This window comes from Podarcis vaucheri, assembly GCF_965113315.1.
Source record: "Podarcis vaucheri genome assembly, chromosome: 4".
NCBI classification, from domain to species: domain Eukaryota; kingdom Metazoa; phylum Chordata; class Lepidosauria; order Squamata; family Lacertidae; genus Podarcis; species Podarcis vaucheri.
The window spans coordinates 23399664-23422976 of record NC_138762.1 but is presented as its reverse complement, the minus strand read 5'-3'; the positions used below and the strand labels follow the sequence as shown (position 1 = coordinate 23422976).

General features: G+C 44.4%; 1 protein-coding gene across 4 annotated transcripts in view; it reads left to right on the top strand.

Moving 5' to 3' along the window:
- The window catches only part of GUCY1A2 (guanylate cyclase 1 soluble subunit alpha 2), a 550449-nt gene that overhangs the window by 80171 nt on the left and 446965 nt on the right, over positions 1 to 23313 (top strand). For all 4 annotated transcript variants that reach the window (XR_014218750.1, XR_014218751.1, XM_082219265.1 and 1 more), the window contains exon 6: positions 19983 to 20126. Coding sequence is in view for 2 of the 4 variants with exons in the window: in XM_082219265.1 (XP_082075391.1) it covers positions 19983 to 20126 (144 nt within the window). In the remaining 2 variants the exon portion in view is untranslated. The remainder of the gene's footprint in view (positions 1 to 19982; positions 20127 to 23313) is intronic.

The following is a 23313-nucleotide window of genomic DNA, read 5'->3' as shown; positions in this document are numbered from 1 at the left end:
TTCTCCTCCCACTTCGCTGAAGGGGCGCTGTGCAGAGAGGGGGAGATTTTTTTTTCTTGTTCTCCCCCTCTAAAAACGGTGCGGCCTATGGTCGGGTGCGTCCTATAGAGTGAAAAATATGGTACATGTGAGGTGGAAGTGTCCAAGTCCATTGTTTTTCAGTGGCAGGAGCCCTCATGGGAGTTGATAAGAGACAGTTTTCTTAAGGCAGTTCTCTTTGGAGGAAAGAGGACTGGAGACTTGTACCATCTTCTGTTTATTTAATACATATGTTGAGCTGGTAGTAGTGGGGTACTTAACAATCGTGTAACTACATCTGTTCAGCCATCTCAAAATCCAGCCAGCTTTCAGTACAGAAAAAAATAGCTTGTCTCATCCCTTAAAAAATAAGATCCAAGTCATAGCAGGCAAATGTTTTTCACCCCACCCCCAAACTTTCCAGGTGATTGTTATTTCTAAGCACCTGACAGCTTGATACAAAGAATTTCTCGCTGTAGATAATTATCCATCAATCAGCTTCCTTTGTCCGTAGTTCCAGCATGCTTAAGAGGCAAGGAAATTCCTTCAAGGTTTGCATGATAGGGGGAAAAATGATTGTAAACCAATTGAGGATGAGCCTTACCATATTTTAAGATATTATAATTTAAAATATTTGGATGTTGCCTTCTAAGTACCGAGTCCAACATAAACAGGATCGGAGGGATTTGAGGAGGCTGTTTAAAGGAGGTAAACCATTTTTTTCTGCCTCCAAAGGGCCACACTTTGAACACTACATAAAAATAAATAAATCACAAGCTATCCGCTCCCTTCATCCCCAAACCACACTGAAGCTTAATTGCATTCTGTTTACATCCTTGCCGTATGGTGTTTTTTATTTCCCACAGCTGTAGTTGAGCCTCCCTAATCCATATTCATGCAGGGAGTTTCTTGAACAGAAAACCAAGGTTTTATCGTTCTAGTGACGGCAAACAGCGAAGGCCGCTGGCATTTCTCTCTCTGCTATGGATGGCCACATTTATCAGTGGCTGCCCGACTGGACCCCAAATCACTGTAAATAATCCATTTGCTGCTATCCATCACTCTCTGCAGCCTCACCTTGAAAACTTGTGCTGTCCTTCAGGTTTTGGTGTCTTCTGCTTTGCAATGTGCTTTGTTTAAGGCACTGTGCAAGGTAATGCTTAAACCTAGCAGGCTTGTCTTAAGCTTGTGTTAGGATCACTCAGGGCTCTGGTTCCAGCGAAGCATCAATCTCATGAGTTCCCATAGGGAGTTCCTGGTGCCAATCATGTGAACGAATGAAAGGACTGTGAGCTTGAAATTGCTGCATTTCACTTCAAAACTGGGGGGGGGGGGAGTGGAGGGGTGGCATAGAAACAGACATTTGCTTGACACACCACCTCTTTGATCGTTTTCACAGCTTGGGTTCACTTGTGGGATCAACTCTTTGGTCTCTGATGAAGAGATTGCAGTAAAGTTTCTTCCAGAAGGGCCAATGGTTTACGGCAGAAAGTGGATGGGATTCAAGAAAAGCATGTAAAGAATTAGGTGGGGTTGCATTTCTCAAAAATTAGCAGCTCTGCACTGCCTGACAAGCCACTTCTGAAACAGAGGGAATTTTCAAAAAACAGTCATTGATGTGGCTCAGAGGGCTCTGCTATTTCATTCCCAGTCATGAACTGAGGTGCCAGCTGCTACTACAGTGATGAATGCTGGGGTGTGGTAGGACCTGTTATTATTACAATATCACTAGATGATAATTTTAGCATTTCTGTCTTGCATGCCATTTTTAAATTCGCTTTTACTTGATTTTACCTCCTTTTAAAAAGGTAAAGGGACCCCGACCATTAGGTCCAGTCGTGACTGACTCTGGGGTTGCACGCTCATCTCGCTCTATAAGCCGAGGGAGCCGGCGTTTGTCCACAGACAGCTTCCAGGTCATGTATCCAGCATGACTAAGTCGCTTCTGGCGAACCAGAGCAGCGCACGGAAACCTATTTATCTACTTGCATTTTGACGTGCTTTCGAACTGATAGGTTGGCAGGAGCTGGGACTGAGGAGCGGGAGCTCACCCCGTGGTGGGGATTCGAACCGGCAACCTTCTGATCAGCAAGTCCTAGGCTCTGTGGTTTAACCCACAGCGCCACCTGCGCCCCTCTTACCTCCTTTTAGTTTTGCCTAATATACCCATTTTACAGTTTTCTCTAATTTGGTGCATTTTTGGTTTTTTACTGTTATATGCGTGTTACCCCTCCCCGCTTTGCCCCCTTAATATAAACTTCTGTGTATATATTTGGTTGGATAAGTGGGTGACAAAGTCTGGAGAAGTAGCTGAATTTGACTTAGTGAATTGTTTCAGGAAGTGCAGCTTAGGGTGAACCAAATCAATTTTCCTTCCCATCGCTGCCTAAGTACTAGAAACATGGTAGGGATGCGGGTGGCGCTGTGGTCTAAACTACTGAGCCTCTTGGGCTTGCTGATCAGAAGGTTGGCGGTTTGAATCCCCGCAACAGGGTGAGCTCCCATTGCTCTGTCCCAGCTCCTGCCAGCCTAGCAGTTCAAAAGCATGCCAGTGCAAGTAGATAAATAGGTACCACTGTGGCAGGAAGGTAAAGGGTGTTTCCGTGCGCTCTGGCACTCATCACAGTCCTCCGTGCACCAGAAGCGGTTTAGTCATGCTGGCCACATGACCCGGAAAACTGTCTGTGGACAAACGCCGGCTCCCTTGGCCTGAAAGCGAGATGAGCGCCGCAACACCATAGTTGCCTTTGACTGGACTTAACTGTCCAGAGGTCCTTTACCTTTTTTACCTTACTGGAAACATGGGATGGTTCTCTCTCTCTCAAACTGAACCAGGGACGCTTTACCCCAGATTGCCTATTTTTATGTCACAGCTATAATGAAATGAATTATGAATGCTGACTATCCATTAGAATCCCTGGAGGTTGGGTCCAATGCTGTACCAAGGGGATTCCATTGGCACAATGGTACTCCTGGTTTTTTCTCTCTCCCCACCCCTTGCCCTCATCTGCTCTTGAGGATCCCCCAACCCTCTGGAGCTAATTTTGAAGTTGAATGGGGGCGGGCTGGAGGGGATAGGAGATGAATAGTAATTTATGTTGCATGCAATGTAGCTGCAGGGCTCTAAATGGCCCCATGTCAGTAAAGTCACATTTTTTCTTCTTCATAAAACAGGATCATCATCTTGCATAAGTAGCTTAAAATACGTGAAACAACCCTATAAACCACCAGACATATAGTTGCATAGATACAGCGATCTGAGCATTATGTACAGCTTTTCAAATGTGCTGAAGCAGAGCAGGTTTCATATATTTATTTTATTTATTAACTGAAATATTTATAACCTGGCTTATATCAGATTGATCTCAGGATTGGGGGGGGGGCGGAATCAGAACTCATTTAGAGCAGTTATTGCATCGAAAAAGCAAATCAAACATTGCGTTGAGAAAACGTGTGGCGTTGAAAATAACTATTAAAAAAGATTGGCACAAGTGTGAAGCAAAGGTTAAATCAGACATCTTCCGATTCTGGTTTGTAGGTCTTAAAGCACTTGCTGGCATGGAGGTGGCTCGCCTTTTTGTTTCCTGCTGCTAAATTACACATTAAACGACATCCAAAAATATACTTCCCTGATGTTATTCTGCTATGTAAGTAATTGGTGTAGTTGCTATAGAGATATTAGATTATCACAAAGGAGATGGCTTACGTGATAGCAAAGGGGAGGAGAGATCATGTATGAGCCATAATCTACGCTCTTCTCTCTCTCTTTTTACAAAAATGCATGTAGGCAAGCAGAACATTACGTGTGCAATGCAGTCCTGTGCAGGTCTACTCAGGATACAGCCACGTTGAGTGCAGTGGAACTTGCTACGTAAATGATCATAGGATTGCTGCTGAATCCACTGTTGCTAGAAGCAACTTGAAACGGAGAGCTTCGGTTTTCACAGAACATTTTGAATTACTGTGCTAACTTGCCCCAGAGTTGAGCAGAAGCTCCTCTTAACTTTTTTCTTCTTCACGTTTTCTGCCAAAGAAAGGATTCCCTTTAGTCATTCCTTCTCAGCATCCCTTACGGAACTGCTTATTCATTTACAGCTGTGTCCTCAGTGAGGTCATCGCATAGCTAAAGCTGATTGAGAGGAATACTGTCCCATTCACTACATGAAACCTGATTTGATTGTCCATATGGTTAAGCCATGTTGCTGCAAAGATTAAGCCAGGGACGCGGTGTGGGTTAAACCACAGAGCCTAGGGTTTGCCTATCAGAAGGTTGGCGGTTCGAATCCCTGCAACGGGGTGAGCTCCCATTGCTTGGTCCCTGCTCCTGCCAACCTAGCGGTCCGAAAGCACGTCAAAGTGCAAGTAGATAAATAGATACCACTCCAGTGGGAAGGTAAACGGTGTTTCTGTGCACTGCTCTGGTTCGCCAGAAGCAGCTTAGTCAGGCTGGCCGCATGACCCGGAAGGTGTACGCCGGCTCCCTCGGCCAGTAAAGCGAGATGAGCACCGCAACCCCAGAGTCGGCCATGACTGGACCTAATGGTCAGGGGTCCCTTTACCTTTTTATAGTTAAGCCAAGAAAGCAGAGGAAGCAGCAACAATGTTTAGATGGGCAGGAATAGAGCAGAAAAGGGCTGGCACAAGTAATGATGCTATTTGAGGGAGAGTTGATGCTGCCCCCCTGTGCAGCAGCTGTGGTCATGCTGAGGCTCTCAAGAGCATTACATACAACCAGGTTTTGCTCTGATGAAGGGCCCAGGGGAACATAGGGTCTTCCCAGGGCATGGCAGGGTAGGAGAGTGCTTGCTCTGCTTCCACTTTGCCGCAGTGGTAGAAAATACCCTTTCAACTTTAACAGCAGGAAACTGTCAATCTTGTAAAGTTTAACAGCAATATTTCCTCATTTGCAAAGTGGCAGCAGCACAGGCACTCCCTGGGGCTGCCCCTCTCAATATGTGCCACTCTGAAGAAGGACCCTCCCAGGGTGTGGCTGATCCACTGCCAGAGAGCCCTGTAGGAGTGCCGCTAATGGCTTTGCTGCAGTAGCAAGGTGGCGGCAGCTCTCCTAGTCCTCAATAGTGGCAGGGAAGAAACTGGGTTGGAAGGGGTGGAGGGCAGAAATCATACCTCCTTTTGTGCTGACTGAGGGCTGGTCCACACTTTCACTTGTCTGTGCCTAGAAAGTACAGGTATGAGAGGTTTCCTGCTTGACACCCAAGTGGTTTCTCCCTTTCCACGTTCCTTTCCCAGGGAAAACCCACACATCAGCTCTAAATCGGAGCAAATGTCGATCTGGAGAAAATTCAAATTGCTATTTGCTCCAATTGAGCTCTAAAGAGCAGCTTTTCCCAGGACAAAGCAGGAAGTTTGGATAAGCCCTCAGACAAATATCTCTATTCTTGGCTAGTTTGAGCATCATCTTCACAACCCGTTGGGGTGGGTCAGTACAGAAGCAGACAAAGCCAAGGAGACAATGACCTGAGCTGGATTGTAAAAGATGAATATTTGCACAATCTTAGGTGGGTTATATCCCACCAAAATTACAAATTTTGTACTTGGAAATTAAAAGGCCTGGGTTTTAGGTAGAGCAGGGGTCAGCAAACTATTTCAGCAGGGGGCCGGTCCACTGTCCTTCAGACCTTGTGGGGGGCCAGACTATATTTTGAAGGGGAAAAATGAATGAATTCCTATTCCCCACAAATAACCCAGAGATGCATTTTAAATAAAAGCACGCATTCTACTCATGTAAAAACACGCTGATTCCCGGACCGTCCATGGACCGGATTTAGAAGGTGATTGGGCCGGATCCGGCCCCTGGGGCTTAGTTTGCCTACCCATGAGCTAGAGAGTCCAAACCCCTGCTCAGCAATGACATTCACTGATTGACTTTCCTCAAGCAGTCTTTTCTGAGAATACAGTAATATGATCCCGTGTATACCACTCTAAACCGCTTAGTGAATGGGCACGATATAAATCTGATAACCAAATCTGATTAAATAAATAGGCTTGACAACTTAAGTTGTTTTACTTTATATTCATCAAGGCTGGTGTGCTTTCGCGAGCCCTTTGATCGGCAGAAATGCCACCAAAGCAGCCGGCATGTTGCTGCAAAGATTAAAAAAGGGATTCACCTAGAAGCTTTACTAAGAAAAGAGGCAGTTCCGAATTTTACAACGCAGTTGGTTCTCTGGCCAAGCAATGTGCATAAAAATGCATATGTTGGTGTAAATAACATACAAAATATGCTAGGGGAAGATTGCTTTCAAAGGCATGTATATAACAGGAAATTACATACAAAATTGTGTGCTGTATACTAGGAAAATTGGTCACCAAAAAAGGCCAATGAATTTCCAAAAGGACATTTATCATAAACTGATTCAGAAATGTGTAGAACTGAGTTTACTGTTGGAAAATTGAGAATCTGAAGTTGACAGATTCACCTGGGGGAAGGCTTGCAGCCAACTTGGTTTTAAAAGGAGTTTATGTATGATGAACCCTACTGGTGCAGCAATAAAACTGCTAGTATGTTTGCAAAGCTAAGCAGGGGCCGGTGTGGTTTCAGATTGGATGAGGCCCCACACGTTGAGATTCCTGCATTGCAGGGGGTTGGATTAGATGACTCCAGGGTCCCTTCCAATTCTATGATTCTCTGATGATTCTCTCTCTGACTACAGGGTGATCCATATTCCATTTATGACTGACAAAACTGTGGCTTACACAGCCTCATCATATGCACTGAACTAAATCCCTCTGATTTCAGTTGAACCTACTGAGCCTAGCAGCCCGATCTTATGCATGCCTACTCAGAAGCAAGTCCAATCAAATCCAAAGGCGCTTGCTGCTATGCAAGCCCTCGTTCAGAAGAGTTTTATTGAGCTCCGTACAACTTACTTCCGAGTAGGAAAAAAAAATGCTTAAGATAAAATCGTGATTCCTGTGCACTTTTGAAAAATTGCTCCCATGTGTTTTGTTTTTTATATAGTTGAGGTTTTAGACTGCCAGTTGCTGTAAAGTCTTGTCTTTGGTTTTTTTTACTCGGAGGGGGAAAAAAATGACAAAATGTCATTTAATATCAGGTAGAGAGAGTACATGTCGAGAATTGATTGCTTCTTTCCATTCCCTTGAAAATAGCTGTCTATGGCTCAACACACTGTTCTCGTCAGAATTTCCCTTTATCCTGGGTTCTCGAGGCTTCCTGCCCTGACTGCTAAGCAGAGGTGGTAGAACCAGTGCTTTTCTGGGCTTGCCAGTGTGGAAGATCATTAAGAGAGAGAGAGAAAGGGAGGGAGTGCTTAAATGCCTGTAGGGCTCACGAAAGCAATTGCTTCATAATTAGACTCTTGGGGAAGGAACTGGGATTTGCAGAGGGGAGGCAGCCCTCAGAAGAGCACACTTTTAAGCAGATGGATGGGTTGCCATGTGGAATCTCTTCCCGTTTGCTTGGGAATGGGTTCCCACCAACCAGTGGACTGTGTGCCGCTCACGTAGGCTAGTTTTCAAAAGCCTGGCTCCCTTGTGGATGCAGCATTGCTACGCTGCTGGAAGAAGGAGCCTCGGGTTTGCACGGAGAAAGAAACTGCAGGAAAATGAAGGTCTGCAGAAGATTTAAGGTTTGAATCAGCAGCCAAATCCTGCTGCAACACAGAAGTAAAAGTGATGGAGGTTTCTCTTTGTATGGTTGAATATGAGTATTAATCTAGTTTCATGGGCCTGAGTATTATTAGAAGCATAAGCTACGTATGGCAAAGAATATAATTAGAGCTCCCTGAGCATGAGAATATGAAGCATAATTGAGTGTGAATAAAGGAGAATGTACGTAAACGAGTATAAACTTTCAAAGAGTTGAATTGATGTGATTAGCCACTGGTGTGCATGCTATGACGACTCTTGCAAGTAGTTGGATTTTCTTGGCATGTAGAAAAACATGTGGATGTGGCTTATACATTTACTGACATACTTATAAAGGCTGCGATTCTGCACCCGTTCTCCTGGAAGTAGGCTAGCTAGTAGGAACTAGCTAGTAGGAACTAGTAGGCTAGCTAGTAGGCTAACTAGTAGGCTAGCTAGTAGGAACTAGCTTCTGGGAAGACGTGCTTAGGATTGCGCTGTGATGCAGGAGTAGGAAGCCTCGGCTGCCACTTGCAGTGCCTGTGGTGAAAAGTGTGGAGTGCTTTCTGGTTTCACTGCAGCTGCTCCAGGAAAGCACAGCGGAGGGACTAGAGGATCAGGGCCCCCAAGGGATCCACAAGGCTTTGGAGACAGTGGATACCAAACCCTCTGGCACTCTGAAACACCCTGGCCTGATGCATCCTCCTGGCTGTCATCAACTGGAGACCTGCCAGTGGCAGCTGATTTGGGCTGATTTCTGCTGGCTGCCGCCAACTAGAGAACTAACCAGTGATAACTTCTTGCCCACTTGGGCAAAGCTCAGGGCTTCTCCTGCAGTACAGCTCAGAGCTTCCACCCTGGCCTTCAACTTGCAGCACACTCTTAACCCCTTCCCAGCCATCAGCATCACAGGTTTGGGAAGGGGAAGCACTGCACTTTCCCCTGTCTGCAGGATTTGTAATTTGCCTCAATGCTGATTGCACAACAAATGGGAATAAAGAACATGGTAAGCAGTGTATCAAATTAATCAAATCAATCAATTAATCAAATTAATTAATTAATCAAATTAATCAAATCAAATCAATGCTGATTGCACAACAAATGGGAATAAAGAACATGGTAAGCAGTGTATCAAATTAAAAAGACACCCCCCCCAAAAAAAATGACAAAAGATAAAGCAGCGAGTGGAACCACTAAAATGTTCCGAAAGCCCTAAAAGCATTTGCCAAATATGGAAATGGAGCTATTGAACTTTGGCTTCCTATCACAAGACGTTCAAGCTCATGGTCTGTTAAGACACCAGTATCGCTGGTTTGGCTTGTTGGGTCACATGGTGCATAGCTTTGCCTTGCAAATGGGCAAGAGATCGTGCACAAATATCTTTACCAAATCAAGTTGTCAAGTTGTTGTTAAAATCATAGGACTGTCTTGAATGAGATATTTCCAAGGTGCTTCAAATGTGATTCTTTATTTTAAATTTAGCTCTGAGGATCGATGGAGCTTTTGCCTGGCTGTCTTCTTATCTAATCTGTTTTAGGTAATCCCAGACAGACTCTCAATCAGAATTGTATCTTTCTCCTCTTCTCCAGGAATAGCTTTCTTGTATCTAATCAACTCTCAATCTATTCTGAGTTCTTCCTGAAAATTCTTTCTTTTCACCCTTGCTTGTGCAACCATTTTTTTTTAAAAAAAATCTGCCTCTTTATTTCTCCCCCTTTAATCTTCTTCCCTATATTTAATTCATAAAGCATTTTGGGAGAGAAGATAAAAATGGCACATATTAAAAGGAATGTAACAGTTGTCATCCATTTTAAATGAAAGCAGAATACAGAGGAGCACTTAAACGCAAGTCTTAAGCACATTTGCTTGAAGGCAGGTCCCATTTATTTTTGTGGGACTTCCTTCCAATTAAGTATGTTAAAGATTACATCCTTTTAGTGCCAAACTAGGCAGCAATGCAGGAGATGTGTGAAAGTCTCCTGATAGCTTCTTCTTTTTAAAAAGAAAGAACAGCAACTTAGGCTGTGAACAAGCGGAAGACGATCAAGGATAGAGGTTGCTACACTGGGAGCTGTTGAGGAATTGCAGGCCGAACAGTGTGCTAGGGCCATTGGTCTGATCCAGCAAGCTCAGGTTCATATTCCCTCTGCTGAGAAGAAGAGTTTGGATTTGATATCCCGCTTTATCACTACCCGAAGAAGTCTCAAAGCAGCTAACATTCTCCTTTCCCTTCCTCCCCCACAACAAACACTCTGTGAGGTGAGGGGGGGGGGGCTGAGAGACTTCAAAGAAGTGTGACTAGCCCAAGGTCACCCAGCAGCTGCATGTGGAGGAGCGGGGAAGCGAACCCGGTTCCCCAGATTACGAGTCGCCTGCTCTTAACCACTACACCACACTGGCTCTCCTGCTGAGTGAATTTTCATAGCACATCTTCTGAGAACTCATCTCTAGGGCTGTGCGATATCTGGTTTCCAACATGAGGAGATCATCGACTAAACCTTGCAATATACCGGTATATCACAATATCTGAAATAAAAATGGAACTACATGTGTAGAGGCGAATAGTAGGGCTGGGTGATATATGGTTTTTAGCTTTGTAATATATACTGATATATCACAATGTCTGAAATAAGGGCGGAGCAGTATACCTGAAGGAGTGTCTCCACCCCCATTGTTCAGCCCAGACACTGAGGTCCAGCTCCGAGGCCCTTCTAGCAGTTCCCTCACTGTGAGAAATAAGGTTACAGGGAAACAGGCACAGAGCCTTCTTGGTAGTGGCACCCACCCTGTGGAATGCCCTCCCATCAGATGTCAAGGAAATAAACAACTACCTGACTTTTAGAAGACATATGATGGCAGCCCCTGTTTAGGGAAGTTTTTAATGTTTGATGTTTTATCGCGTTTTTAATATTCGGTTGGGAGCCACCCAGAGTGGCTGCGGAAGCCTAGCCAGATGGGTGGGGTATAAATAAATTGTTGTTGTTGTTATTATTTATTAGACATTGGATGGCTTCACGGTTTATCCCACATTGTGATTTTTTCATAGCGTGTACCACAAACACACACACACACACATCATGATTCGCAATATATTGCCAGGTCAAAAACTATGAAACGGTTATCACGATATGAACTGCAAACCGGTTTGGGGCGATATATCAATATATTGCCCAGCCCTATTCATCTCATTTTCAGGACTCACTGGGGTAAGTTAATCTCTGGCTAGTGAGTCCTTTTCTTCGCTGTGGTTGGAACAGCGATGGAGCAAGCTGATTGGGCGCCTGGGGCCAGGGGTGGGGTGAGCCGGCGCAGGACGCTCCGTGGGGCCTCTGAGGAGTCTGCCTGCCTCCTTCCACTCAGCTGCCCTACAGCTGAGGGGGAGGCAGTGGGTAGACCATTTGGGGCATCACGGAGCCTGCGGGTACCCAAGCCACTGTGTCACTCCCAGGAGACATGCGTGGCTCAGGTGTGCTGCAGGCCCCGCGTTGAGTGCTGCGCAGCATTTTGTCACACCCCTCAGTGGTGACACCCAGGGTGACCCACCCCCACCGCACCCCACTTCCTCCGCCCCTGGGTTGGAGGAAGGTGGATGATAAGTACCCCAGGGGGAAAAAATAATCGCTGCACCAACACAAAGCCAGCACAAGTCCTCATGTTCTGAGTCGCTTTTGCTTTTCTGTCAGTCCCCTGTACTTTTCTTTTAGACAAAATAGATAAAAGGGATACAACAGGAGGAAGGCATGGAGGGGTTATTTTACTGGTAGTCTCCAGCAAAGGCTAAAGAAATCTCTGAAATCAAGGCAGAGAGCATCCTGCAGTTTGATTGGCAGGCAAGCAGAGGTACAGCAGCGTCAAACAGCAGTCCTGTCTATAAAACTATCAGGTGGCAAGGTTGTCCTAAGATACAAGATCACAACATGTAGAACTTTTTTTTTTTTTGAGGTTCATTCTCTCTCTTCTTTTTCAATAGAAAGTGTGTGTGTATTCTTCTACATTTGTGTGCCAAATGTTACTATTGCTATAGGTCTGGTTCACACATCATGTGAAGACAAACCATTGCTTAGTGTGAGCATGCGGGCTCTGGGGGAAGAATTTTGCTCTTGGTTTACAGCTTGTGTTTAGTCTGGAGGGAACAAAATCACAAGCTCAGGTTCAGACTGCGCGCTAAGCCAAATCATGACTTAGCTCAGTTTGGCACAGCAACTAAACAACCAGGAGGTAGCAAAGAAACCGCGATCGACTCTCATGCTAAGCCAAACCATGGTATGGCTAAGCATAGTTTTGAACCAATGGTGTAAGAGGGAAGAAGCCCCCTACTCGGTCTGTTCTGTATGCCATGGAAAGGAATGTGCAGGAGGGAGAAGGAAGATCTGTCAGATTTCATATTAACTTTGTTGTTGCCATCCATCTGTTTTGCCTTAAAATTAATGTGGCAGTTGTCATGGATGCTATGGTAACATCTTGGCTTGACTATTGCTGCAATGTGCTTTGTAGTGACAGTCTAGAAGACTAACATACAGTTGGCCCAGAATTCAGCAGCATGTCTTCTGTCAATCACTAGCTAGCTGCCAGGAACATGTGAAACTGGTCTTTTGTGAGTTTCACTGGCTTCCAGATTGTTTTTTGGCTAAATCCAGGATCCTGCTCGTGACTTTCTTTTTTTTTAAATCAAAAGTTTATTGGCATAAACACATACAGGATACAATAAAAGTAATGGATGTGGTGAATAAAAATAAATGTGAGAATAGAAAAATAAAATACAGACAGAGGAGGGGTAAAAAAATGTATATTACCTGGGTTTGAGATATGGCTTACTAGGGAATGCCTAAGAACAATGGATTGTAGCCAACTAAGTCTTACTCTGAGTAGACGCATTGAAATTAATGGCTCTAAATTAGCTGCAGCCATCAGTTCCAATGAGTAGAACTAATATTGGATGCAACGCACGAAAGTGTTGCTTCAAAGGGCTTGTGGGGAAAGGGAAATGGCAACTCTGGGATACTGTATATTGAGTTTCACACCAATTCTACACATTCAGGCCCTGCCTAGAAAAGCTGGCTAAAAGTTCGGCCCCTTTACAGCTTGCAAATGACATAGCACAGGGGTGGACAATTTCTCTCAGCATTAACTGGAGGGAGGACTATTGAGGTGTGGGATTTGCATTGCTTCTTGAATATTTTTATTTGGGAGAGCAGAGCACTCTCACTTGCAGCAATAAATACTGATCTATAAATGCAAACTTCATTTCCGTGTGTGTGTGTGTAGAATTACACATAATATATGGTTTGTATGTAATAATAATAATAATAATAATAGTAATAGTAATAGTAATAATAATATAATTTTTATTCGTACCCCACCCTTCCCGAGTGGCTAACATAATACAATAATACATACATATACACATACATAAGCTGAAATGCAGTGAGTGAATTTATTTTAGCAAATATTCATGAAACCATAGAACATGTTGATCAGCTCAGAGTGAACTAGAACAAATGCTTTCTCTCCACTCCCACTGCCCGATTCATTTTAATCAAAGGTTATTGAAGTAGAATAAAAAAAGATGTGCACTTGTCAAGAATTTTGCCACAGTAAGTAGGTTTGGCTAATTCATTGAGTTGATTCTGCTAACATCCCCACAAAGACACCAAAGACTCTCATAAGGGTACTTAAGTGATTGCGTTATAAAAGAGAGGAGCTCCCGTAATGTTACAAAATGGCCTTTCCGAAGCTGTGTTCGGGAGCGATGGGTTCGTGGGTTCCTCTTCTTCTTCTCCTTTGGTGATCATTTGTAGCCGAGTGAGATTGTCTTCCATGGGTTGTAAGTCAGCACTAGGCAACAACTGTAGAAAGCAACAACCATCTTGGAAACAAACGGGTTGATGGGTGGGAGGAATCAGTACATGCACTTGTGAATAACCAATCAACCATAGGCTGTGTTTGCAACTGAAATAACTGTTAGTGGTGCAGCTCTCATGTTCACTCCATTAAGCACATAAGAAGAGACCACTGGATCAGGCCAATGGCCCATCTAGTCCAGTATCCTGTTCTCACAGCGGCCTGTGGGGAACCCCCAAGTGGGGACCCAAGCACAAGACCCTCTGCCCTCCTGTAGTTTCCATTCAGAAGCAGCACTGTCTTTGCCCATAGAAGCAGAACATAGTCATCGTGTATGCCACTACAGCAGCAAGAATTCTCATCGCAACGTATTGGAAGACACAGGATCTACCCACTCTGGAAGAATGGCAGATGAAGGTGCTAGACTACATGGGACTGGCTGAAATGACTGGCAGAATCTGAGACCAGGGGAAAGAGACGGCGGATGAAGATTGGAAGAAATTTAAAACCTATCTTAAGAAACATTGTAAAATTAATGAGGGCTAAAATGTGGAAGTTATAGAAAACAGGGGATTACAGCTGGGGAAGACTAAGTAAAAGAAAAGAACAAGGGAAAATTGGATAATAGTAAGGGGGAGGATTTGCTGAAATAAATTTGGGAATTGGAATGCAGAAAGGGGAGGTATGGGGAAGTTGGTGAAGTAAGGTTTAAGAAAAAAGGATATGAAATTATACATGTTTGTTTATGTTTTTGTGTGTTTGTATTGTGTATTGTTTGTGTTTATATAAACTGTGAAAAACCAATAAAAAATTTATAAAAAACAACAACAACATAGTCATCATGGCTAACAGCCTCTATTTAGTAGTTTTGCAAATATCCCATTGCCTTCCAAAACATCTGGTGTGAGCCAGAGTAGAGGTTGAATGGTGTTTACCATAGGCATGTCAGGAGGGAAATGGAGGTGGGGGGGAGGGAAGAGCAGGTGAAAGAGTTTGTCTTTAATGTGGTTTGCAAACCCTGTGGTATGTCATCCTCCCCAGAAGCTACCTACAAGGAGATGTCACATGATGGAACAAATGCATGCAGTCGTAAAGGTAAAGGGACCCCTGACCGTTAGGTCCAGTCATGGATGACTCTGGGGTTGCGGCGCTCATCTCGCTTTATTGGCCGAGGGAGCCGGCGCACAGCTTCCGGGTCATGTGGCCAGCATGACTAAGCCGCTTCTGGCAAACCAGAGCAGCGCACGGAAATGCCGTTTACCTTACTCGCCAGAGCGGTACCTATTTATCTACTTGCACTTTGACGTGCTTTCGAACTGCTAGGTTGGCAAGAGCAGGGATCGTACAACGGGAGCTCACCCCATCGTGGGGTTTCGAACCACGACCTTCTAATCGGCAAGCCCTAGGCTCTGTGGTTTCGACCACAGCACCACTTGAGCTCTTAAGTGTCAGCAAACCTTCTTCAGCACTGTGAACAGCTCCCTGGTACCAAATCAGCTTTGTCTTCCCCACCTTTCTTTAGCTTTCTAGTCCCTATAGCTGTAACTCTTGCATATGTGTACAGCAATTGTCTGGGTGTGCATTGAGTTTAGAAGAGCCCATTAGGCAACTGAATCATATTGAGTGACAGCCGGGAATTATTCAGCTCAACCCAGCCTAGCCTTCCCTACTTTGGACTGCAGACTCACCTGAAGTCCCTTAAGCTTCCTCACTTTCTTTGCTTCCATCATTCCAGGTCCTCTGACAGGCACAGCTGGTATTAAGGGGCAGCCTGGTTAGGCATCACACCACACACTAGGGAGATTGTTTTGGTTGATCCTAATACTGGGATTGTCCTACTATGGATTTTTGCATTTCCTTCCCTAAGGAGCCAGCTATGCTTTTTGGTTACCTTATTTTGTAAAGCAGCATGTACAATGATGGTGCAATAATTAAAATAATTCAAGATGAGCTGGGAAGTTGACCAATGCAAAATGCAGCATTTCTTAAATTTGCAACCTGGAGTCAAACGTCCATGCTGTTCTAGTATCAGCCTCAAATCTTTGTCCTGTAATCGGAAGAGGCTTAGATACTGAATTGTGAAGTGGGCAGTGTGTGTCCACTCTACCCCTCCTCCAATAAAATGCATTTTTTCCTCTTTTACATTGTTGAATTTTATAGCATTGGTGGGATTTAAGCTTGGATTAAGAGAGAGACGTTGCAAGCTTGTTCATTTTGTGTGTGTGGGGGGGGAGTAGTGACGAGTCCTCAGCTGCAACAGTTATAATCCAAATTGTCTATTAAGCTTTTACAGGGATCCTGCTGCGAGAAGCCGGGCTGAAATAGCAGCATATTCCCTCTGCAGCTGCTCTTTTCAGTGCACCGGGCTTGTCTGATTTTTGCCGCGAAAGGCATGCATCAGACAAGCCATAAGTGTGACCCCCTGTGATTACATTTTGAGGCTTATTTCAAGCCAGTATTTTAAAGCAAAAGAGGAGGGGAGGGAAGCGGAGGAGAGAGTCCAGAGAGCAACAATTGGAAATGCTACCATTTGACACAAGACATCTCTTCCACAAGTGGAAGGATCATAGCTGAGTGGTGGAGCATTTGCTGTTCTTGATACACAAGGTTCCTGGTTCAGTCCCCAGCATTTCCAGGATGGTTGCAAGAGACTCCTGTCTGAAACCCTGGAGAGCGGCTGCCAATCAGTGTGGACAGTATTAAACTAGATAGCCAGTTGGTATGGCTTGTTATAAGGTATTTCCCAATCTTCCACCTCTAATATAACACTAGCTCATGCCTGAGGTTTCTGTTTTTATCTTTCTTTTATGCATCAACATTAAAAACACATACGATATACAGTGGTACCTCAGGTTAAGAACTTAATTCGTTCTGGAGGTCCGTTCTTAACCTGAAACTGTTCTTAACCCGAAGCACCACTTTAGCTAATGGGCCTCCTGCTGCCGCCGCACCGCTGGAGCATGATTTCTGTTCTCATTCTGAAGCAAAGTTCTTAACCCGAGGTACTATTTCTGGGTTAGCGGAGTCTGTAACCTGAGGTACCACTGTATCCTTCATTCTGAAACAAATTCCCCTATTCATTTTCTTGGGCACCAAATATATCTGTGGTCAACAACTGATGGTCCTTTAAAATTCATTGGGGTCCAACTACCCAGTTTGCAGTCTGTGCTGAGTAAGTTGTGCTGTCAGTGGGACAGAGACTTAGGGCTAGGGTTGCCATACGTCCAGGAAAACCTGGACATGTCCTCTTTTGCTGGACCAACATGCCCACTCAGGCAAATTTTTACATTTTAAAGGAAGTCTGGGTTTTTTTTCGAGGAGGAGGTTATTTGGGGGGGCTTGGGGGTGGGCTTGGGCTTGGGCTGCTCTGCACACCATAGCTGCTGCCAGTCTGAGCTGGGGGAACAGTCATGCGGGCTTGGTGGCAGTGGTCCCACATGCCCGCACACCTCTTCCGCTGTCTCAGGCTGGCAGTGGCTCAGGCTGTCCTCTTTTTTTCTCTTCAAGATATGGCAACCGTGCTTAGGGCATACATAGGCAACTATGTGAAAGTCTCGTGACAACCCCCAGTTCTAAAACAACATCTTCTGTTCCTGCCTACAAACATCGACTTCCTCTAAGGCTATTACCTGAGCATCGGCTTCACTGAACTCAGTAGGACAAAACTTGCAGGTCGGGCTGTAAAACCCATCAAGCATTTGCTTGACAAAGGTGGTTCTTCTGCCAGCTGTCATGTATGCTTTGCTTTTCTCTGAGAACAAGCAGGATGATCTTTCAAATGTTATTGTTAGCATTTCACAAAACATTTCCTCTGTTCATCTGCAGTTTTAAACCTTTCCAGAAAACCCGTCCATTGTGCATCATGAGGATTTGTGCTGGTGATGGTATCAGGGCGCTTATAAGCAAACCTGCTTTCAGTACTGTTTGTGCCTGCAGAAGTTTTGCAACGGACACCCTGTTTCATTTCCAGTCAGCGTGTGTCTCGTGGATTCCCGCTGGCATCCTGAAATTTTGTGTACATCAAAAGTTCTAGTGATGTTGTTGTTCTGTCCCACTGCTGTGCAAGAGTTCCCTCTCAAGACAGCAATAATATGTTAACAGTGGGAGTGCATTATAGCAAAACTAATAAAGGGGAATGATGTAAGGATGCTCCACTATATCTACCACCAATGCAGTGATATTGTGCCAATGATACGTTGCTGAATACACCTGCAGAAAAGGCAGCAATCTGGAGAGCCCTGAGTTAGGCACTCATAACTGTAACACTAATGTCCCAACAAATGAAACTGATCTGTAGAAAATGTACTGCCTTTTTCGCTCTATAAGACGCACCAGACCACAAGACGCACCTAGTTTTTGGAGGAGGAAAACAAGAAAAAAAAAATCTGAATCTCAGAAGCCAGAACAGCAAGAGGGATTGCTGCACAGTGAAAGCAGTGATCCCTCTTGCTGTTCTGGTTTCTGGGATAGCTGCGCAGCCTGCAGAGAGGTTAGGCTGGCCTCAACTAGAGCCAGGGCCTTCTCGGCTGCGGCTCCAACCTGGTGGAATGCTCTGTCACAAGAGACTAGGGCCCTACGGGACCTGACATCTTTCCGCAGGACCTGCAAGACAGAGTTGTTCCGCCAGGCCTTTGGTCAGGGCGCAGCCTGACTCCCTCCTCTGGCAACCTGCACAGAATTTTGCTTAATCGGTTGCCATCAATCTGATTTTAACTAATTTTTATAATGAAATATTTTTAGAATGTATGATTATTTGATTGTTTATTTGATTGTTGTTAGCCGCCCTGAGCCCGGCTCAGCTGGGGAGGGCGGGATATAAATAAAATTTTATTATTATTATTATTATTATTATTATTATTATTATTATTATTATTCGCTCCATAAGACACACACACATTTCCCCTTACTTTTTAGGAGGGAAAAAGTGAGTCTTATAGAGCAAAAAATATGACAACTTGAAAAAAGAGACATTGCACATACTTTTGTAAACCAAGGAATCTTTAATAAAAAATAGATTTTAAAAAATATGAAAAGAAATAGCTAGTCTCCATCTACATGGTTCTTTTCCTCCCTGTTCTCTCTAATCGGCAAGCCCTCAGATGTTAAAAGGGGGTGTCAGGTGTGGGTCAGCAATAAATCACACAGAGTAAGTGAAGTGAACTTTTTATTAGAAGAAACAAAATCTGCTCAGGAGTGCCATGCCTAATGAGCACAGCAACTCTTCTTGGTAGGCCGTGCCCCTATGAGGCAGTTGAGACTGAAGATCCTTGCTTTCCTACAGCTTCCTCTCCCGGGTCCTTCCCAAGCAATGTGAGACTCTGCCAGGATGACTGTCTTTGCTCCTCCCTCTTCATGCCTCTTCTAGTTCTGGGAGACCAGGGGAGAGGGGAGCTGGTAGCAGCAGGAGGGGGAGACACTGTCGATTCTTTACCAGCCTGACTCATCTTTGTCTCTTGGTTTCCCTCCTCTCCTACTTCCACTTCTGATTCTGGACTTCTCTCTGCCACAGAGTCTCCCTGCTCACTAAACCCTGTTGCCTCTTCAGCTTCCGACACCTCCTCCTCCCTCTTCTCCCTCTCACCAACTTATCATCATCTCACTACCACTCCCCAGGCTTCATCCCTTGGGGGTTCCCCAGTTGGTCCAGCCAGTGAACAACATCAATATAATGTGTGTTCAATCCAGGGTACTCTTCTTTCTTTCTTTCTTTCTTTCTTTCTTTCTTTCTTTCTTTCTTTCTTTCTTTCTTTCTTTCTTTCTTGTCTGCAATCCTTCACTATCAAATATAAGCTAATTGGTCCCACTCACCCACCCCAAATATTACTGTGATGTCTCCTGCTTCGTGGATCTCCGTATGTATAGAATTGGTATCAATGAGCCAAACAATAGGAAACATTGAAGGCTACCAGAGCATTATTCTTGCCAGATCATTTGCTGTTGTTAGAGATGAACTCACCAGAGTTCAGTGGGGCAGCTGCTCTGGCATTCATGGCAACTGCATTTGTGGGTTCTTGTTAACCAGAGACCCTGAATTTTAGTGCTGTGAGAGAGGTAGAGAGAGGTATGTTCAGTCTGTAAGTGTCAGATTGCTTTAGTGTAGAAGATGCACAGATAATATAGGCATTAATCTACAATTCTTATCCTACAAGAGGACAAACTACAGTGGCACCTTCTCCCCCCCACCTGCACATTTGCAGTAGGCTCCCTGATCCAGAAAAAAAACCCCACTTTCTTATGGTTCAGTGTTGTTACAACCCACTCAATGGCATAAGTTGTCCTCAATTCTAATGATTTTGCGCTCACTAATGATGAACAACTGTGTAATGAGGTGTCAGGATTTGATGGTGGCTGTTTGCAAACTTGGGGGTAATTATACTCCGTTGTCTAATAGCTTATCTTATTGATGTTTTGCTGACATGTTTTTGAGCAACATCCAGTGATTGCAGAGACTTAATGGTACCAGTTCCTGGCTCATTATCATATTTTTTTACATTTGATTTGTCTGATTGCTGCAGGTGGAAACAATAGGTGATGCCTACTGTGTTGCAGCAGGGCTCCACAGACAGAACCTAAATCACGCAAAGCCCATCGCGCTGATGGCCCTGAAGATGATGGAGCTGTCAGAGGAGGTGCTTACACCGGATGGAAGACCTATTAAGGTAAACTTACTTGCTCTGCATCCTGAGCAATCGAAAGGAAAGCAGCTGTAGCACGGGCACAGTTGAACTGCTCTGGGTGCAACGTATAGCCCTTACAGAGCACAGGTCAGCAAGGTGTTAGGCAAAGCATGATAGCTGATTGGAACCTCCATCCCCCAGAGCCGTATACCAGTAAATACCACTTGCTGGGGAGCAAAGCCACAGGATGTTCTTTTCATGCCTTGCTTCTGGAGTCATCTGGCTGGCTACTGTGGGAAATGAGATTCAGGATTCAATGGTTCCTGGTTTTAGGAACCTGCAAACTTATCTTTTAATAAATAAGAATATTTATTACCCACCCTTTACCATAAGGTGCCAGGGCAAATTATGACAATTTAAAAATACAATACAGTGGTACCTTGGGTTAAGAACTTAATTCGTTCCAGAGGTCTGTTCTTAACCTGAAGCACCACTTTAGTTAATGGGGCCTCCTGCTGCCGCCGCGCCGCCACAGCACGATTTCTGTTCTTATCCTGAAGCAAAGTTCTTAACCTGAAGCACTATTTCTGGGTTAGCAGAGTCTGTAACCTGAAGCGAATGTAACCTGAAGCGTATGTAACCCGAGGTACTACTGTATTAAGAGGAGTTAAAACAGATTGCAATCAAGAGAATAGGATGGACCCTACATATTTTTATATAGCTCAGTCGGTAGAGCATGAGACTCTTAATCTCAAGATTGTGGGTTCAAGCCCCACACAGAATCATAGAATTGTTGGAAGGGACCCCAAGGGTGATCTCGACCAGCCCCCTGAAATGCAGGAATGTCAGCTAAAGCATCCATGACAGTTCACTTTATTACTCACTTTATTGAGTGAAAGATCAATTTTCCACCTGCTTTCCATCTGACCAGCTGGTAACAACCCCACATTCCCTCTCATGGCAAACTCAGTGTCCCTGTACTAACAAGAAAGCAGACGAACATGGAGCCAATGGGAAATGAAACTGTACAGTGGTACCTCAGGTTAAGTACTTAATTCGTTCCAGAGGTCCGTTCTTAACCTGAAACTGTTCTTAGCCTGAAGCACCACTTTAGCTAATGGGGCCTCCTGCTGCTGCCGCGCCGCCGGAGCACGATTTCTGTTCTCATCCTGAAACAGAGTTCTTAACCTGAGGTACTATTTCTGGGTTAGCGAAGCCTGTAACCTGAAGCGTCTGTAACCTGAGGCGTATGTAACCCGAGGTACCACTGTATCAGCATTTGCCTGTCTCCCGAACAGCCCAGTGCGGACTGAGCATGCTCAGTGGACGTGAGGTGCCAGAGAATGCTGTGTCATTTGGGAAGGAAAGGCATGAAATGGAAAGGATAAGGAAGCCCACTTGAGTTACTGAAAGGTTATAGTAGACAGCATGGTTGGCCAGAACCCTGAATAGGAGCACTCCTGTTACGGGGTAAAGATATACCCCAACTTTTCTTAATTTTTTGCATTTGGGGTGTGGAGGTTAAGCAAAAGCACTCCCCTAGATGTTAACGCTCTTCAGGGTTTGGAAAAAATTTCTCATATACACTTTTTTTTAAAAAAGAAAAGCTTTGGTCCTAGGTCAATCAAATGTGCCATTCTTCATAGAGAAGGGTCCAATGGGAACAACATTGCATCACAATGTGGTGTCATTTCCAGGGGCATTCTTGGTTAAAAAATGAGAGAGGAATATGGCACAAAGTTTTCCCCTTTGAAATCTCCACTGCTCAGCGACTGGCTATCATGTCAAGCAAGTGATCCATTTTCCATTCTCTCTACCTCCTCCCTACCTGAAGTACAAGCCATAAAGATAGCATGAAAAAGAGATAGCATATACTCTTCTTGCTTTGAACCAAGTCAGTCCAAATGTTGACCTGCGGCGTCCCTTTGCATCCACTGAGTAGAACATGATTTTCTGATAAGCCCAACATGATGTATTGCTGGTTACATTCGTCCCCCAGGCAGATGCTTCATTCCCAGTTACGTTGGAGCATGACAACACAGAGCTTATCTGCACTGAAATTAGCTTATCCGTTTCTTGGGAAAATAAATACACAATGTGCTTTGTTTGCAATATCTTTCACTAAGCCTGGGGGAAAGTTTCTGGATGCTGAACTGTCTTGGAGATACATTTAAAGCCTTTCATTAGGCATCGTATGTGTCATCTGATGTGGTTCAGGTAGAGCCATGGCTGGATCAGCTACAAGGTCAAGTTCCCCTTGAGAGAACTCAATTGCGTAGGTGTAGCTAGTTTTCTTTTCCCATGGTACTTTGGCGTCCCCAGTTGCTAATTGCTGCAATGTTTTGTGCACCTTTCTTGGGTAATGATGGCACCTAATTTAACAGCAAGCACTTGCTAGCAAGACGTTCCATGAGATATAATAAACTACAGATCATTAAAGTTTGAATTCATTAAGGAGCTTGCAATACAGATTGTAAAATAATTTTCCAGCCCCCCCTTTTAAATTTCCCCAACACTCAGTAGAACAGACATAATTGCATGATCTTGACACTAATGGAACCATCTTCTCCAGAGATGTAACTCTTCACTGACTCTTGTGGGGATCATGATGGGAGACTGAAAAGCTAAGAACTAACCACTGACAATGCAGTGGTGCGCCTGATGTGCTGGATTTCAGAAAAGGAGATACCATATAGATGAAGTGGTTCCTAGTTTTGCCTCCAGTTCTTCTTTTTTTAACTAGAAACATGGTGCTAAGCTGTTGCTGAATAAGTGCAAGGAATGCAGACAAGAGCTTCTCACATTCTCTGTTCCACTTCCTCTGCTAGAATGATAAATGTCTGGAAACGCTTCAGAGGAGTGCCAGTATCTCACCTTTTCCCTCTGGACTTGAGTTGCACGTGTGTGTGTGTGTGTGTGTGTGTGTGTGTGTGTGTTTACCACTATCTAGGAATGGGGGAGAAATTCACTATTCAGCTTCACTATTTCCTTCATTTTGTGCTGGTATTATATTTTCAGTATAAACAGGACTCCATTTTCTCACCCACCCACACACCACTTTTAATTGTTCTCCCCTCCAAGATGAGGAGGGGAGGAAACAGGAAAACCTGGCATTCCGGGATCTAATCAGAAACCGTTATGGATTCTGTAATCCCAGAACTGTCCCTGGACACTTGAAGGGTATGCAATGCATCTCAGAAAAAAGTGTGAGATAATGATGAAAACTGTA